Here is a 20,256-nt window from a genome sequence, read left to right as displayed (position 1 = left end):
TTGCTTTATTTGCAATATATACTTTTCGTTTCAACTCTGTTGCATTGGCTATAAAAAGACGATCTTTAAAGCACTTATAGAAAAAAGCGTGTGACTCTGGAGGGAAGACATTGGGGTATTTCACTATTCGTCTCTGACAAATGTGTACAGAATATTTAGGATACATCAACAGTAGATTTAATATTCGTCAACTCTGTTTTTGCAACATTTCAGTGAATTTCTCATTCACTTTTTAAAAACAATAATATGATACACAAATACATATTTTGTGTGCCATATGGTGTCTGGTTTAAGGTTAGCATCTTGAACAAAAGCACAGAACAGTAGAAAACAACAACTTTGTTTTTGTCAACTGGTTTGAAACGTCTAACAATAATTAAAACAACATTTAGCAACAGACTCAAACATTCCCTATCATATTTGAGCATTCAGTTTGCTGTAAATTACACATTGGTTTTATATAATTCCAGTCAAGAAAATGAATAAAAAAATGGAAGAAGTCAATAGCTAATCTGCCTCAGTCTATATCTTTAAACTTATTAGGCCAGCTTGTAGGCCGTTAAGGTCCCATGATCAGTTTTTTTCTGTCTGTCCCTTGGTCTGGCTGCAAATCAAAAGGTGGTTGAGCTTTCTGTGTTGTGGCCCCCAGTGCTCTGGAACAGTCTCTCTCTAAACATTAGGATTTCTCCATGATTGGATGCCTTTAAATCTAACTTAATGACCTATTTTTCTCCCTTGCCTTTGAGTGATGTATGCATGTTATTTCTTATCTGTATTTTAGTATTACATATACATTTTTTCCTTTTTTTATATTTGTAATACAAGTTTTTTTTTAATAAAATATTTAAATTTATTGTAAAGCACTTAGGATCAACTATGGTTGTGTAAATTGTGCTCTATAAATAAAGTTTACCTTGCCTTGTCTAATCTCACATCACTACCGTTTTCTGCTATATGCACTGTAAAATATTTTGTTTATAACCTAAATTATATTAATTAATTTATTTTTTTGTCCTCTTATTTCCAAGACAAGAAGGGTGTTGTTCAATAGTAGGACAACTTTGTCAGAACATTGTTATTTACGTCAAAAGTTGACTACTGTATAAAGATTAATATATAAAAGGCATCCACACTGATCATAACAAACCTCAGTTACCAGTTATTAATCTATCATCATTCTTGCTTATTTCTATTCCTTCATATTCAAGAAAGATGTTTAGAATTGTATCATTATCAGTGTTTGAACTGGCATTGAGGGTCAAATGATGTCCTTAATACATGTAAACATTTTCACGTTTAACTTTGGCTGTAAAAATTGAAATAAAAATAAAGCCTAATCTAGCTTTATCAGCCAGATCTATATTTACAGTGGTAATTTAGTGGTGCCATGTCATTTGGTTTCATGTTTTATGGGTTACTCTTTCAAGGGAATGATTTGCAAATTACAGTTGTTTTTTCCCCTTTGTAATTCTGAAGAACACAAACATGTGCAATTAAGATAACCAGAGATGACATTATAGCTTTGCCCTGCTTTTCACCATTGCAGTTGGGTTTCAGAAGAACAGGGATGCATTGTTCATGTGTGATTCTTTTGAGACCTCACACTCACTGCGAGACTTGTGCTTATGAAAGTCTTGACAGCTGCTTTATCCATAGTATACTTTCCTCTGTGTGACACTGCATTCTGATATAGCCAATGCACACAGCACCTGTCCACAGAGTCAGTTGTTGTGCTGCTGTAAAGTCCACATGTGATGCTATCCATATGCTCTCATACACACATGGACAGCGCATTATACATAATAGGCTAACGGTAACAATGTAGTATTGTCATTCTCAAAAAATATAATGTGATTAAAGCAAACTAAGAAATGTAAGCAGAACAGTGCAGAACTATAAACTGAAGTAATGCTAAAGTCTAAACTTCAAAGACCAAGTTAACAAGAAAACAATGAGGAAATGTAATAGTGAAGGCAATAATATTGTTATCAAAGACACATGAGCACAAAATTCATTTAAAAAGTTATAAATATCCTTTATGAGAAGCACAGATTTGAGCTCAGAGCACTGAAACACTCAAGAGTCAATACAGACCTGTAACATCAGCACTGGTTAGAAGAACTTACCTCATATCTCATGTCTGTCTGCCTGCCTGCCTGTCTGTTGTTCTATCTATCTATCAGTCTATCTGTCCGTCTGTCTTTCTTTCTTTCTTTCTTTCTTTCTTTCTTTCTTTCTTTCTTTCTTTCTTTCTTTCAGAGCAATTATATTTAAAGTTTAAAAAAATAAAATAATACTTTGTAATAAGTGAGCATATTTATTGTACAAAACCTGTCAGTGAACTATAAAAGGCCAAAAATTAAATAAAGAAATAAAATAATCGTTCATTAATTGTAATCGTTTTAAAATGTAATTTAATCGAGATTTTGATTTTTAGGCCAAATCGCCCAGCCCTAACACAAAATCAGTCAACTAGCACCTTGTTAACATGCTAGATTTACCACACTAGTGGTTTAATGTTTTAGCACATTGTTAGCATGCTTTTAACTAAGGTTAGAATAATGCTAGCATGGCTTAGCATGCCCTTTCTAACATGATTTACCACACTGCATAAAACATGTTTAGAGATATATCACACTGCCAGCATGAATTAACATTGCTAACATTTTAACACAATAAGAACATTTCATGCATGACTTAACATACTACCATTTTACTACACTGCAAGCATATTTGTAGCATGCTTTACACACTGCTAACATGCTTCTAGCATGATTAATCACACTTATAGCATGTATGCCAACCTAATAAGTTGTACACCGTCAAAGGTTATAATTTATAACTTATGCTGTTTATGTGATTTATAACTTACTATGTATTCTCCTGTTCTCAGTATATCAAACTTTGTCTGTTTTTCAGGTAATCTGGTATTTAATGATGTACCGTGCTCAATATCCAAACCAATCATCTGTTCCTGTCCAGTTTAGATACAGCCTCAGATGAAATCATGCCATAAACATTTTGTATGCATTAAAAGATTGCCCGTCAACAAACTTGTAAACCAGCGATGCGAATAAGAAAATCAAACCAATGTTTTTTTTGTAAAATCTAGCATTTATTGATAATATTGTAATTATATATGTGTTCACATGACTAAGATGGGGAACACTGGCTTTTCGTTTTCACCTCTCCTGACCACTAAATGTGGCGCTGTAGCAAAACTGTGCAGGAAAGTTCAGGTCATGCTTATAAATATGCAAAAGTATTGCAGATATATAGCTCCACATAAACTTTTGAAAGTTAGTCATCAAACTTGCGCATGTATTTTTCAGAAATATTAATTTATCCAAAAACTTTCAAATAGATTAAAAACTTAGCAACTTTGGACGGTTGGTGTCAATAAATGGATTATGTTAGAGACTTCAAAAGTACTGTAGTTTATATTTAGATTTAGTGTACATATACAACATATATATATATATATATATATATATATATATATATATATATATATATATATATATATATATGTATATATATATATATATATATATGTATATATATATATATATATATATATATATATATATATATATATATATATATATATATATATATATATATATATATATATATATATATATATACAGTTGAAGTCAGAATTATTAGCCCCCCTTTGAATTTTTTTTCTTTTTTAAATATTTCCCAAATGATGTTTAACAGAGCAAAGAAATTTTCACAGTATGTCTGATAATATTTTTTTCTTCTGGAGAAAGTCTTATTTGTTTTATTACGGCTAGAATAAAAGCAGTTTTTAATCTTTTAAATTCCATTTTAAGGTAAAAATATAACCTATTTAAGCTATATATTTTGCGATAGTCTACAGAACAAACCATCGTTATACAATAACTTACCTAATTACCCTAACCTGCCTAGTTAACCTAATTAATCTAGTTAAGCATTTAAATGTCACTTTAAGCTGTATGGAAGTGTCTTGAAAAATATCTAGTCAAATATTATTTACTGTCATCATGGCAAAGATAAAATAAATCAGTTATTAGAAATGAGTTATTAAAACTATTATGTTTAGAAATGTGTTCAAAAATCTTCTCTTTGTTAAACAGAAATTGGGGAAAAAATAAACAGAGGGCTAATAATTCAGGGGGGCTAATAATCCTGATTTCAACTGTATATATAATTGCAAATATCGTAGTAGTTTTTTTTTCGCAGCGCTTGATTTTTACTTGCAGTTTTTTTAAACAGATTATTTTTGGCTAATATTGCATTATATTTTACATGCAAAGTTCTGTTCATAACTTGTCTATTCATGTCTATTCATAAACCTGTAAAATGATTAAAATTGAATAAAAAAATGTTTGTTTTTTACCATACAAATGTATTTCATTTTATTTTCTTACTACATATATGATTGTAATTTGCCAGAGGTTGACTCATTTAGCTGTTAACTGAAAGGTCCCTCAATGTTAACTCCTCACAGATCTTTTCACTAAAGCTTCACAGAAAGTAAAGGAGAGCACTGGTTATTCACTCCTTCCACCTGCAATCACTGCTGGTGCCAAGACTCTTTCCTGTGACTTTTGGATCACAAGTTCAACTCTCTAACCATTAGAACACAGCTGCGCCACACTAACAGCTCAAAATGAAGTATTCTAGATCTAGTATTCTGGAAACAATAAGGAAATGTGATAGTGAGCAGTTTATAATAGAATAGCAGTAATTAATCTCAGACACGTGACAAGACAATAGCCATAAACAGTCATAAATATACTTTATAAGCAGCACAGATTTGATCTCAGAGCACAGAAAGAAACACACTACAGACCTGCAAGATCAACACTGGTGAGAATAACTTACTGTATATATTTATTTAGATTTTTTCTTTCTTTATTTCTTTCAGTAGTGATTTTGTTTCTGCAATTCATTCTCTTCATTCCCTTCATTGTAACTGGTGTAATTAGTTGATTTAGTAATGTTAATAACATTTTTAATAGAACTATACTTTCATTTCACTTTTGTTTTATTTTTGGGGATTTTGTGTTGCACTTTTAACATGAAATGGTAAACATTTTCATAACATTTTGTACAAAACTTCAAATTGATCACATTTGCACTGCTAGTCTATCTTTAAATATTGCAAAATAAAGGTGCTTTAAAATTTAATGCTTTTTCATTTTTATCTTTTTCAGTCCAAACAATCATTTTTAAATAAAAAAATCATGAGAACATTTATTTGAATCTCAAAAACCCAGCACTATGTTTACAGAGAGCAAGGAAGATGACAGAAAGGAAGTTACTGTGAATAAAATTTGCATAATTAAACACCTATTTTGTGTTGGGAAAAAATATTTTGTGGTTCTGACCTAACAACTAAAAAATGACAAATTTAAATGCATAAAAAGTGGTGCAGTTTTGAAAACGTACAAAATTGCATCAACTTAAAAAATTTACATGTCATTTAAATAGTTTTCCTTCATCTTTGCTCTCTTTAATTCTCATATTACAAAATGTGATATTAATAAGACTACAGTATATTATCTGAGTTATGTTGGCTTTATTATTAAATCATCTCTTTGCAGAAGGAACTCTTTGGATATTTTCTCCAAGATGAGGAAAATAATCTTTCTGGTTTTCATCTCATCAGGTATTATCTGTGCTGTAGTTACACGTGCAGTTAACATAAACTGAGTTTAATATTTAACAGCTTGACCTATATTATTTACTGTACCCTATTTGCAGCTTTCCGTAACCTATTTGATATGCATTTTGTTTTGTTTTGGGATTAGCTTATTTATTTAAAATATAGCTATTTTGATAGTGGATTTTTTTAAAGACTTGTTTCTGCTATCATTTACTCACCCTTCACTTGTCAAAAATTGTTTGAGTTTTCTGTTGAACACAAAAGATATTATTTAAAAAAAAACTATTTTCTATTTGGTTCTCCAATGGTTACCAATTTTTATCATTCTTTAAAATATCTTCCTTCATGCTCAGTATAAGAAACTCACAAGGTTTGGAACCACTTGAGAGTAAGTTAGTAAATGTTCCTTGCGGGGTGAACTATCCTCTCAGGAATGATTGTAAAATATAATTAGTATAAATATTTAGTAAATATTTCATTTCTAAGAAATTATTATTTCAATTTCTTTAATTATATTTATTCACTGACTTACACAATTTCTGAATTTATTTACAATGACGTACAATTACATTAATATAGGTCATAGAAATAACGAAAACAAAATATCAAACTTAATTATTTCTAGATTATTTTTTTAAACAATTTTCTTTCTATAGCAACAGTACACCTCACAGAAGCAGAAGAAGCTCCTCTGAAGCAGGATGAAGATTTCCTGGAGCCTGATTCAGTCTTGCTGGAGCCTGAAACAACAGAGGAGTACAAACACACAGAAGAGGCATCAGTGCTGTTGGAGGAACCAGAGCTAAATGCAGATTATCTGACTGAAGAAGCGCCAGAGACAGATCTACAGTCAAAAACCCTGCTGAACACAAATCTCAAACCTGTGGAGGAACCTGTAGATGAACCTGTGGAGGAACCTGTAGAGTTCCAGTCTGAAGTTCATATGCAGGTGGAATCTGAAAATGTGTTAAAGGAGGAGCCCACACTTCAAGCTGACTATATAGTGGTTGAAGAACCAGAAGTAGAAATGAATCCTCCTGGCAGGAAACAGCGAACGGCGTTACAAAAAGGTAAGACGTACGTTGGATGATAATAGTTTTTGTACTGTGCAGGCTACCATGCAAACAGGTCTGACATTAGCATAAATGCACCAAATACTGCAGTGTTTAAAAGGATCGTTTGCCAAAAGTGTAAAATTGTCATCATTTACTCATATTTTGGAAACCAGTAGCCATTGACTTCAATAGTAATGCTTTTTTCCGACTTTGAAAAGCCACTGCTATGGCTACTAGTTTTCTACATTCATCAAAATATGAGTAAATGATGATAATGTTACATTTTTAGGTGAACTATCCATTTAAGTTCACTTTGAAATGTTGCCGATGTAAACAGTAATATGAGATGATGTAATGTGCTGAAATGTCCACAGGTAGGCGCCATTGTAGAGGATTCACCATACAGTACACATGTTACGAGTTCTTCACAAGAAAGCTCAATGCCAGGGATGCTGAGGTAGAAATGAATGTCATTTTCATTTGTTAGAAAAAAAAAAACACTTTATAATGAGTATTAATTATATTATGGGTCTGGAAGGCAAATGATAATATACTTATAATTTGGTTTAGTTATCACTTTGCACATTTTGTAATTACTATTAAATTATAAATTATTAATTCCATTTAGTTTTTTTAAATAAAATTCTAAACAATACATTTACTGAGGTGTAAATTAAAAAATATATATTTTAAATTAAATAATCAATAAATAAATGCATTAATATATGCTTTAAAAATATATACCTGCATCACATTTTCATTTTATTTCTTGATATTTTTGTATATATATATATATTTTATATAATATATCAATATAATTTATATCATAATTTTCAAACCTAAAATCAGCTAGCTTTTACTTTGGATTGTCTGTAAGTAGATATACAGTGTGTACTGCTGATATTAAAGTGAATAGTTATAAGCTCCTACTAAATCACTGGTTTTCAACGTTTGTGCAGAGTAACTGAATGGCACATTTAGTTACTTTTAAAGTAACTTTCCCCAACACTGGATTCAACTAATTGTTATGAAATATATTTATAGTTATTTCTTTCACTTTATAACATCTCTGTTTCTCCTTAGTTACAATGCCAAAAAGTCTGTCCTAATGGTCATCTGGCCTCCGTGACAAGCAGCTTTATTCGTGCTGAAATCTATAATCTAATGGACCGGTACGGCAGCCGCTCTGATACATGGCTTGGAGGAAGGAGAATCATTGGTGTAGGTTCATTAGCTTCACTTTTTAAAATAGTTGATACATTTCTTATCTATATATATATATATATATATATATATATATATATATATATATATATATATATATATATATATATATATATATATATATATATATCCAACTATTAAGCTACTTTCCTGCTTTGACAGACAAATACTTTTACATGGTTGGATGGAGAGCCCTGGACCTACAATGGCTTTTTTTCTGGAGAGCCAAATAATCTGGGTGGAAATGAGGATTGCATTGAGATACTATGTAAGTGTCACAGATAACCCAAGACTATAATCTATACCTTAGGTTTTCTATTTATTTACTTATGTAAATGAGTGTCAATATACATTTATTCAGATTTTATTAGAATTTCAATAATGTTTTTGACTAATATGCTAATTAAATTGTTTTATTTGTTTACAAAACAGTTTGGATTACTTTCTGTCTTTTGATAGATAAATAAATTAAGAGACTTGCTTTGTTTACCAAACAAGTGGGTCTAGTTCAGGGGTGTCCAAACTCGGTCCTGCAGATTTTAGCTCCATCTTGCCTTTTAACACACCTGCAAGAATGTTTCTAGAGAGCCTAGTAAGAGCTTGATTAGCTAGTCCAGGTGTGTCTGATTTAGTATGGAGTCAATCTAGGGCCATATAAACTTGCAAAATAAAAGACATTTTTGCAAATAAAAAATAAGGTATTGAGCAAAAAAATAAATAAATGCAAATCTCCAAAAATCGCAAAGTGAAAATACATTTTTGAGAAATAAAAGTAAATTTTGCTAACAAAAATAAAGAACTGCAAAGGGAAAATTAAGTTTTGAGAAATAAAAAGAAAATTAGCAAACAAAAAAGAACAGAACTGCTAATTAAAGTCAAGCCATAAAAACTCAAATATTAGCAATTAAAAAAAATTTGCAGAACAAGGGGGTGGAGTCAAGGGAATTTGGGCGTTTACGGCAGGCCCGGACCTACTGGGCTGTAAGACCACCTCATTGATGCTGTGTCTCCAGGTGATGACGTCGCTTAAATGGAGGCTGGTCCATATGTTTTGCATATATATATATATAGTTTTTTTCATTGCAAATTTTTCAGTTTTATTTTTTGCACTGCTTGATTTTTATTTGCAGTTCTTTTTTGTTTGCAAATTTCATTTTTATTTCTCAAAACTTATTTTTCCCTTTGTACTTCATTTTCGTTAGCAAATTAAAAGAAAATTCACATTTTTTGCAAAGAAAATTTGCATTTATTTATTTAATTTTTGCTAAATACTTTATTCTTTTTTTGCAGAACTTCCTTTTTTTTTGCAAGTATATATGGCCCTAGATTGATTCCATATTAGGATTAAGGTTGGAACTAAACTTTGCAGCACACCGGCCCTCCAGGACCAGGTGTTGGCACCCTTGGTATAATTGGATTTGCATTATAAGCCTTAAATAAATGTTAAAAAGTTATTCTGTTTTATTGAATGGTTTAAGTTACCCAAATCATTCCACATAAATTGCACATTTTTACAAAAAGCAGCACAGAAGTAGCAAAAAAATTATCAAAAAAGTTTTTTAATAAATCTAACAAAATGTGATTTCTTTTGCTAGATCGAGTGGGGTTCAATGACGTAGCGTGCTTTCTAACAAGACCATTCGTCTGTTCCTGTCCAGTTTAGACAGCAAGAAGATTCACCAAAACAAAGTGTTTCTCAACCACGTTCCTAAGAGACCACCAGCTCTGCACATTTCCATGTCTCCTTAACCAAACACACCTGATTCAGATCATCAGCTCATTAGCAGAGACTGAAACACCTGTAATAGGTGTGACCGACAAAGGAGACTTCCAAAACATGTAGTGCTGGTGGTCCTCCAGGAACGTGGTTGAGAAACACTGACCTAACCCACTACACAGACACTTTTGTAAAGTGCAAAGTGTAACCTTGGAAGAAATGTATTAAATGTATTAAAAATAATAATTAATTATACAATATAAGTTATTCAATCAGTTTATATTAAATTTGCCATGGTTTACATTAATATTAATAATAAAAACATACATTTTATGAACAACAACTGATACATTAATCAGGTTAATATAGCGTTCTTTAAGTGATTTTTTTTACTCAATAAAATCATTCTGTACATCCCTTCTCCTATGTTGAAATAAAGCTGTAAAATGGCATTAAATAAAATGGACTTTTATTGCCATACACATGTCTTGTATTTTATTACTGTGTGTGAGGTTGTAATTTTCATGCCAGTAGTTGACTCATTTAGCTGTTAACTGAAAGGTCACTGGATGTTAAATCCTCACAGAGCTTTTCACTAAAGCTTCACAGAGGCTTTAGCAGGCGCTGGTACGCTAATAGCTCTCATCACTGAGCCTACAATGAAGGCCGTTTTTCCATCCTATCATATGGCCAGGAATGCCAGGATTCCCATGTTTCTATGCATCATCTATGGGCTAAAGCGAGAGTCACTCTGTCTGACAGATGCATTTGTTGTGAAGCCAGTGTTGAATCCTGGGAGAGGCCTAATGTTAACCTGTAACGCAGAAGGTATTAACGGTAAAATGTGTCATTTCTGTGCCACCAGCATCACTTTCAAATTTAAAGAATATATATTACTTATCAAAACCTACATTACAACTAGTGTGTTTCATATCGGGGTTTGTTCCTGGTTTTATTCTTGCAGATTTGTTATGAATCTGTTTCTGTTCTTTCATTGTGAACTTTATACAGAAGACACATTCAGAATTTCCCAAAACTGCAATGGATACAGTTTTGATTCACATTCAAGGGTAACCGGGAGCATGTGAAAGTCACAAATTCATTAGTGCTATGTGTTAATTTGTAGAAACTGACATCAAGATGTTGTACTGAATTGCACAACTCAAAAAAAAGATGGTGGTCTCTTTCGCATCGAGGGGATTTACCTTTAACATTCACCTTTTAATAAGATATAGACATTTAATGACTGCATTTATACCCAAATTAATTCATAGAATACTATATGCAAACATGTTTTATTTTTATCATTTTGCAACATACAGTGGGTAAAAAATAGTGCTGAATACATCACCAATTTTATCAAAAGCATATCTAAAGGTGCTGTTGACTTGAAAGTTTTACCAGATGTCTGTAACAACCAATGTAATCCACACATACAAAGAAAACTAATCTAATTAGTTTAGAAATTAAATTATGTGTAATAAATTTAAATGACAGGGATTAAAATCACATGAAAAAGCGAGGTGTAAAAAGGCAATGAAAGCCCAGACAGCAGCCGAAATCTCTCAATTAGAAAGCAGCCCTGCCCCTCATCAGTGTAAATGAATATTAGGTATCTCAGTCTCAATGTCTACATTTCAGATGATAAAGACGAAGCAGGGAGGATATTTCAGCAAGACAATGATCCCAAGCATATCCAAGGAAACCAATGTCACATGTATTGCTCAGATGTGCATTTTTTTTCATACTTCAAGAGTATAAAAATCTTGACCGTTTTGTTGGTCTCAACTATGACCTTTAGTTCTTATTTTCTGTTGGATTCACATCAGATGATTGGCTTGGCCATTCTACCAGCTTTAATAGACAGAACGAAGATTCACCTAAAAAAAAAGATAATTTCATATGTTTGGAATGTTTGGGTTTTTACTGAAATATGGGTCAAATTCATGTCAACAGCTCCTTTAGGAATATACTTACCAGTAAAAATCATCACATGCTCAATTTTTATTGTACCTTCTGCATATAAATCAATAAAATTATGACAAAAAAATGACCATTTATTTAACCTTAAGTTAAAAAAAATTTTCCAGTAGCTGTTGATATAGTATAGTATAATTTTTGAGGAGTCAATGGCTACATAAACTGTTTGGTTACAAAATTATTCAAAGGATCTTCTTTTTTATTCAACAAATGTAGGAAGCTCATATAGTTTTGAACAAGTGGAGGGGTGAGTAAATGATTAAATCATTTTTATTTTTAGGTGAACTAAATTTAACTGGAGACAGAAGCAATAACCCTAATTAGAAACAGAATTATTAAATTCTCAGATGTGTTTAAATGTTTCTCAGAAATTGAATTATGGGCTTTTCACACTGAGCTTAACCCAGAGTTATCATAATTGTAAACATTGCTTTTAACACCAGGGAAAGGAACGCTTGACACTTGCAATTAATAAGTGGAATTAACTTTTATTTTTAACCAGAGTTGCGACACTGCTCATGAGCTTTTGCATTGTTAAGTCTGAATTATGGTGCCAAAGATGCTCAGTGTGAAACGATGGTGAATTAGTATATTAAAGAGATGGTTCACCATAAAATTTTTATTTACTCACAATTTACTCACCATTAAAGTGCTATCTCACTCAAAACTAAAATTTACTTGTTATGTATATTATGGTCAGTTCTAAAGAAGATATTTTGAATGTTGAAAATGCATAACCATTAACTTCCATGGTACGTAAAAACAAATACAATCAAAGTCAATGGTTTAAAGTTTCCATTTTTCCAAATAACTTCTTTTGTGTTCAACAGAAACTCAAAACAGGTTTGTGACTTTAGCTTTAAGCAGAACTCAAATTGTGAAAGCTATGACGACAGATTTACTACAAATGCCATCTTTCAAACTATGCGTAGTGTAGCAAAACCATGTTGAATTTGGGGTTACAGTAGTTTTAATATAGTAGTCAGGCGGATTTAGTGATTTGGGGGTTCTAAGCAATTCCAGGCATGGGGCACAACAGTCCACTCTTTTATTTATAGTTCAGTCGATATGAAGTATCTGCTGGAGCTGCAGAATTAATCAATGTGACTCAATGTAAATAATGTGATTAATTATAAATGTTATTTTTCCTACAAAACAAAGCATAATCTCACAGTCATGTCTTAATATTACTTTATTTCTCGGCTAAAACAAAACAAAATAATCTAGGCCAGGGGTCGGGAACCTTTTTTCAGCAAAGAGCCATTTCTGATTTTTTTGGCAAATGCATTTTCTTTAAGAGCCATCTGAGTATGTATGTGTAGATGCTGAACAAGTACACGAATGAAGAAAGAACAATTTATAGGTTTTTTCTTTTCGCCCTCATCACCAGCACTTGTGAATGTTGTTTGAATTTACATGCACAAGGTATCATAGAAAGTTGTTCGCCATTTATTGCTGTCAAGTTTATCCACAGCGTCGCGCATTGGGTAAAAATCTAAAGACAGAGTTATTAATCATTTTACTGTAAAGTTAATAATTTTTTTAAGTTTTCAAAAGAAAATACATATATAACTTAGATAATCTCTCATACAGAAAGAAACTTACAGATCTTGCATATGCTTTGTATTTTCTTCCCTTTAACAACAACTATAAACAGTACAACATGGGGAGCTACAAATCTTTTAGAAGAAAAAATATATATTTAAACACATAATATTGCATTTAAAAGTTATAATTCAAGAAAAATCTGGGCATATCTCCAAATTAGAAAACATTATTCAGTCTGTGTTTTTAATGAAAAAATACTTTTTTCAAGACATATATTATGCACTATCAATCCATTCTTCAGGTGACTCTAACTTTAACCATTTTTTTGTAATTACTTTTTTACCAGCTGCCAGAAGAATAAATAACAGTTTCTTGTCTTTATTAATCTACCCATCTCAATTTATATTACCTAAATATAAAGATTCACAAGTGAAAGCAATCTCTACTTCAATTTCTTCATTTCTGACAATCCCACACATTCTCCAGCAGCTAGTGAAAGTTCCTCTGAGTATTTTCTGTGATGGTGTGATGAAAAACCTTAGAACATGTTTCTAACAGAATTTTCTCCACATGGCTGAGCTGCTACATTTCCATTGAGTTTTACAAATATTCCCCCAATCCTCAACTGAGATGTTCAGATTTCCTTCCATTTTCTATTTTTCTCTAATATATAGTGGATTGTCTGGTACAGATTTGCGAAATCCCTTATATAATTTTGAAATGATCCTATAAGATGATTGGGCCTTGCCCACTGATAGAAACACTTTTATTATTCTAGTCTCTGCAACTTTCAATGTTTCTATCTTAATATTATAATCAATATAATGTCTTACTTGAAGGTATCTATAGAAGTCACTTTAATTAGGTTATAATTTAAGTAAAATATTATTGAAGAGAGACAGCTGGAGAACTATGTACTTTTGGTCAAAGAGCCACACATGGCTCATGAGCCATAGGTTCCCTACCACTGATCTAGGCTATCACAGACATCTTAAAGTTTGCAAAAATATAATAATAATAATTTCAAAACATTGCCACCCATTAAAACCAGCACATTTTAATGGTGTTTTGGGACATTTTGGGCCAACAGTCCTAAAATGCACCATTATACGTTTATTAAATCTTTATTTATTTTGATGTTTTTATATCACATAAAATGTCTTTTCTATGTTCTGTCTTAATGCAATCTCTACTCTTTAAATGATTCGTTTTCTTAAAATGAATTTACAACTAAAAATAATGAATAGATATATTTTTATAAATTTAACTGCTGGACTGCACTATGATTGGGGGACAAATTTGTGCAGGTGTAATTATTATAATATTTTTATTATGATATTATTATTAGATAACATTAAATTATTGTAAAGTAATGTATTTTTTATTTATTGCCATGTCAGCAACCAAGGCTATTTTCATGGCAAGAACATTTCAATATTAAATAAACAATTAAGAACTACAAACAAATGAATACACAAGTTAAATAAGATGTTTAGTGTTAATATATGATAAGAATTCTAAAATCTTTTCTGGTGTCACTTTGCTAAAAATGTCCTAAAGAGAGTTCATTTCATAAAAAAGTCTTCTAGAATCATTAACAGCAGGACAGTCCAGTAAAATGTGTTTTACAGTAAGGTGAGTTTTGCATTGAGTGGGGTCATTAAATTATTATAATACTTTTATATTATAATTTATATTAAATATTATTTAATTACGTTAAAATTTTATTTGTTTGACTCTCACCATACAAAATATTACAGAAAACAAACAAAAAAGTTTATAGGTATAATTTACCTCGCTTATTGGTTAAATCTGCCCATGTATGTAGTAAAACTATGATTAATTTTCATATTGTATGAAAAGCCCACATAAGTATAAAGAAGAATGGCATACACCAGATTAAAAAATGAACATCAGTACAGATAAGCTCGCATTATATGTTGCTGAAAGAACTAATCTTTTTTTTTTTTTGCTATAAAGGACATCTTTTCCAATATTTCCCAAAATGGTTCATATCGATGTTATTATTAGAACAGCTAAAGATTAAGATGCTCTCTTTCATTTGTTCGACACACACTTTTGGATACGAGGTTAAAGCCTACTCTGGCACGCACAACACATTGTTCTCAATAGCTGAGTCAGTTTTCTATTTTACCTCTACAGCTGTGTTTTCGCTACTGGGTGTCAGCGAAGGATTTGCAGTGACTAAACCCAAATCACTCCAGTCATTTTAGTCACAAATTAATACTTGTTGTCTCACTGGCCTCCTGTTGACAAGTAGAATCAAACAAATTGCCTTATTTAACCCATAATTTCTCTATTGCACAAATGATTAGAATAACCAATACAGTTTTTGCTTCAGGTGTCATACTGATGTTGATGCCACTTTATACCCAAGATCCCCCTCAAAAGCATCTCTTGGCTTATTACTTCAGCATGCCATGCATCATGTCTCGGGTTATTTCTGATGCCTGATTCCATCCCAGCTATTAAAACTGACAGTTGGGTCATGCTACTCTTGGAGACAGTAAAACATTCATCTGCCTTAACCATCTGTGCTTGTACAGGTTATTGGATCCCAGCTTCAGCTTCCAAGACCCCACAGGCCGCAGTATATCTGCCACATCCAGGCTGTGGGTAAATAGATATCCATTCATGGGCACGGTAGATATTTAAAAGAAACTGAGTCCAGTGAAGCCAATATGTACACGAATATAAATGCCAACAGGCATCTTCTCCAGTCAGTTTTCCACAAACTCCAAAACACAGAAACCGGTGAGAGGGATCAGTAATCCCAGAGGACAGGATTGTACTGGAATTAAGTGGCTTTGATGATGTATGCAACTCGCTCTCTCATAACAAACTGCACATTTAGCTCAGTGTCTGCATGGGAGGAGCAGAAGGATGCTACTGCTTTATAAAAGACTGTTTGGCCTGAGGATGTCAGCTGTTGCACTTCAGGTCTGTTTTTGTGTGTTTGTGAAAGTGTGTTTTCATTTTCGTTGCTATTTGTTCCTAAAACTTGTGCCAAATTAATTCTGCATGGAATTTTGGGTGCCACTTTGAGTAAGTATTGGATGCATGCATGTGAGAAGGGGGAATACATGGAGCAAACCCTTAGCTTGAAGTATAATGATTGCATTATGATTGTATAATTATGCATTTGCATAATTGATTGAATTTATAGCGAATTAAAGATGTGATTCAATATGATAGCTGTGCTGAGCGTGGTAAAGATCATTTCGACTTATAATGGAGGCTGGAGGAGGACCAGGTTTAAGTGTGCAGAAAAAAGGACTGAAGCAGCCAGAACCCATCAAACCATCACCAAACAACACAGAAGAAGGTAAATAAGGTAAAGAGATCCTCCCAGCAAGCATTTTTTGTTTTTAAAAGATGTCTAATAGACGTCTAAACATAGATGTCTTGGCTAAAACAATGCTAAATTTGGGCTGTCAGTGAAAATCTTATAGACATCTAAGAATAGGCAATAAGACTAGTAGAGATAGACTAGTCATCAAATAAACAGAAATGAATGACTACACATATAAAGTCTGTCTAATCTGTCTATTTGAAGACTAGTCTAGTTTTGGCCTATTCTTATAAGTTTAGCCAAGTTTTAACCAAGCTGTCTAGGTATAGATGTGTGTTAGATGTCTATTAAACACTAAATTGTTTGCTGGGCTGACAGAAATAGAAAAGCGGGTTCTGAAAAATTACTAAAATGCACAGATTATGCAACATATTAGCAATTTTGTTTTATTTTAGAACATAAAATCTCAACCAAATACAAAAATAAGTAATAAGCAGTCAAAAACTAAAGTGTTATCATTTATTTTTTGCGTTATATTTTCAACAAACCAACATTATTTTAATGTGCTGTCAAGCTTTTGAATTGTACTGTGTGTAGGTGCATGTTGTTCAGCAAACAAAGTGTTTACAATGATATATTTTTACCCATGCTCTTTTTCAGAAGATCAGGAGGCTAAAGACATGCAGAAGGAGGCACTGAACAGACGTAATGCCTGGGAGCCCAGTGTCTTCTATTCCCTAGGCAATGAGACCTTTTTATTTACTGGGCAGGAGATCAGCATCCGAGAATCCCTCGACTCTTTTGGTGCCGTCATCTGGCCAGGGGTAAGAACCCATATTATTGAGGGTTTGCATCTAGGTCAACATTTCATCAGTTAACCGAATGCCCCGCCATGCTGCAGATACTCGGATGTTACTATAATACTGAATATATTGTTCTGCCTATTTAAACCATGTGGAAGCTGCTAAATTATATAAAGAGAGACTTAGCCAGCAGGAAAGGGTCAACATTTTTGACTAACCGAATTTAATAGATGGTAAAAGAAAATGCACATGTATGAGCAGTTTTAAATAAAATATTAGTTTACTATTTCACCTACTTGAATGATAATGACAAGAACAAACATGTATATTCTCAAGATTCTTCTAAAACGGGTTCAGTTTGCCAACAAACACGATTCATTCCTTAATAGTTCTTCTCTCCTCTGCTTGATTATCCTTTTTATTTTGTTTACATGTATATTAACTTTAAATGTTTCTTTTTTGTCCAATCAAAAAAAACAACCCAAGACTAGGCAATAACTGATCATTTTCAGCAGCAATAATAACAATAATATGGGAGTTTCAGTCATTTCAATAGCCTTGTTTAAGTTCTGCTCTCCAATATGGCTGATATATTGCGAAAACACTCTATGGCTGTCACACTGTGCTTAACAGTTGGTGCTAGGCTAGAGTTGGTAAAATGAAGATATGCAAAGCAGTGTTTATGTAAATAAATAGGTCATGTGCTGAATTTGTCCAGTCACTGAACATCTCACCAAAATAGAATAAAAAAACTGATGGAATTTTTATTTATTTTTTAAAATGTTTTTAGAAGTATTTCGTTAAACAAACTGTCCGACTTCCTCACGGTGCTCTCAAGAAATAGGGGTCAACACTTGATGTGAATCAAAAATTGTCCTAGGACAAGAATGGGTGTTTTTGAAAAGTTTGAACCACTTCAAATGTTGACTACTGTATATTTTGCCATTGTAACATTAGATTATTGTTCAGGAAAAGTAGCACATAACATTAAACATTTTAGTTTTGAGTTGATTTTGTCTTCTGTCTATGTTCTAATTCACATGACATGAGCCAGCTACAATATGTCAGTATTTAGAACAAACGTTCTGAAAACATTTGAAAGTGATGCATACGCAAGAGCATACTTTATTATTGATGTGCCCTTCTAAAAAAGCCCTTACCTTGGTGTTTGCACAAACTGCATGTATAATTCTACACAGGCAGTGGCTCTCTGTCGATATTTGGAGAAACAACGAGATCAGGTGGATCTTCTGGATAAAGCAGTGCTGGAACTTGGAGCAGGAACAGGACTGGTGTCCATAGTGGCAAGTTTACTGGGTAGGAAATCCATACAATTTGTTTTCTGCAAACAACAAGGTAGGAGTATGTTAAGTTATATAAGTCTTCATCTTTTCCACATCAAGGTGCCTGGGTCACAGCAACAGATCTGCCAGATGTCCTGCCAAATCTGAACTTTAACCTGTCCCGCAACACCCGGGGCCGCTGCAGGTACACCCCTCAGGTGGCGGCTCTGGTCTGGGGTCCAGATGTGAAACGTAACTTCCCCAACTCCATCTACCATTATGACTACGTGTTGTGTGCTGATGTGGTGTATCATCACAACTTTCTGGAGGATCTATTAATTAGCATGCAGCACTTCTGCAGGCCAGAAACCACACTACTGTGGGCGAATAAGGTCAGGCTTTAGATTTTACCCATTTAACCTTGAATTTGAACTGAAAATTCTGTCATTTCTTTCTTTTGTTAAACATATACACAAAATAAAAAGATATATTTAAAAAAAAAACATTGGAAACTAACCCAGTAATCATTCCTTGGTAGTTTGTTTTTCCTACTACAGAAGTCAATTGTTATGTTATATGTCCAAAATTCTTCAAAATATCTTTTGTGTTAAACAGTGAAAAAAAAACTACGGTTTGGAACCACTTGAGGGTGTAAATTGACATTTTAGGTGAACTATAACCCTAAGCAAACGTGTTAACTTTATGAGGTCTGAAGTAAACTTACAAGTGCTGTTTTGTTTGTTGTTTCTTTCCAAACAGGTACGATTCCCTTCTGACTTGCGTTTCATTGAAAACTTCAAAAATGTTTTTAACGTCACTTTGCTGGAGGAGATCCCTCAAGAGGAGGTAAGAATCTATCAGGCCACTGCAAAGAAGTGAGTCCAAATGAAAAGAGAGAAAAAAGATTAACAGGACGCATAGCAAGAATTATAAATGACATTATATATGATCGCACATTACCTGAATCCAGCAACTCAGCACTGGCGGGAAAGCACTCCACCTCTTGGCCATCTGCAAACTCACATGCAATAACGGCTGAGCGCAATGGAACAAAACAGGAGCACAAAAATGGGAATATCAAGTTTAATTTCTTGATCATTAAAACCAACATCTGACTAAAAAATACCTGTGTTATATTGTTAAATTTAATAATGTCTTTTGTATTTTTGTTATTGTCACTTAGTCGAACTTAGACATAGGAAAGTTTGTTTTTGAATTTCTTAAATGTTTGCAGTATTTTCTTATTTTCATTAAAATATTTTTTGCAACAATTATGAGAAAAAGCCCAATCTTTCTAACTTGACACTACTGTGAAAATCACAAACACGATCTCGCACACACTCACTCTCACACACTGTTCTATGGTATTTTCTACCATTTGATCGATTAAATGCAGGAACACAAGACACCTTTCAAAAAAACTTAAATAAATTATTAAAACTTACCAATCTCAATCTTTTGGACTGTACCATAGCCTATAACCAGAACCAAATTTTTATAATCAAGGCATATTTCAACAAATGTAATGTGTATTTATATAGCGCATTTATCGTATATGGCTATACACCCAAAGCATTTCACAATCATGAGGGGGGGTCTCTCCACACCGCCACCAGTGTGCAGCATTCCCTTGGATGATGTGACGGCAGCCACAGGTCAACAGCGCCAGTGCGC

At 32.7% G+C, this 20,256-nt stretch overlaps 2 protein-coding genes across 3 annotated transcripts; both read left to right on the top strand.

The window, feature by feature from the left end:
• Positions 1–4,802: 4,802 nt before the first annotated feature.
• si:ch211-160b11.4 (CD209 antigen-like protein B) lies at positions 4,803–10,135 on the top strand. Its single transcript, XM_056465206.1, has 7 exons — positions 4,803–4,860; positions 5,598–5,662; positions 6,316–6,729; positions 7,089–7,171; positions 7,798–7,935; positions 8,101–8,206; positions 9,534–10,135. Exons 2-7 carry the CDS (start codon positions 5,626–5,628, stop codon positions 9,599–9,601), a joined length of 846 nt encoding a protein of 281 aa, XP_056321181.1. The 5' UTR covers positions 4,803–4,860; positions 5,598–5,625; the 3' UTR covers positions 9,602–10,135.
• Positions 10,136–15,950: 5,815 nt separating this feature from the next.
• Positions 15,951–19,758, top strand: mettl21cb (methyltransferase 21C, AARS1 lysine b). 2 transcript variants are annotated; one of them, XM_056465007.1, is made up of 6 exons: positions 15,951–16,144; positions 16,400–16,529; positions 17,157–17,320; positions 18,499–18,616; positions 18,703–18,974; positions 19,342–19,757. In XM_056465007.1, exons 2-6 carry the CDS (start codon positions 16,436–16,438, stop codon positions 19,459–19,461), a joined length of 768 nt encoding a protein of 255 aa, XP_056320982.1. In that variant the 5' UTR covers positions 15,951–16,144; positions 16,400–16,435; the 3' UTR covers positions 19,462–19,757. The 2 variants fall into 2 exon arrangements, with proteins under 2 accessions (XP_056320982.1, XP_056320983.1); XM_056465008.1 differs by lacking the exon at positions 15,951–16,144 and having other exon boundaries at positions 16,448–16,538; positions 19,342–19,758.
• The last annotated feature ends 498 nt before the right edge of the window (positions 19,759–20,256 follow it).

Source organism: Danio aesculapii, chromosome 9 (assembly GCF_903798145.1).
Source record: "Danio aesculapii chromosome 9, fDanAes4.1, whole genome shotgun sequence".
In the NCBI taxonomy this organism is placed as follows: domain Eukaryota; kingdom Metazoa; phylum Chordata; class Actinopteri; order Cypriniformes; family Danionidae; genus Danio; species Danio aesculapii.
This window is presented reverse-complemented; position numbering and strand designations above follow the sequence as displayed.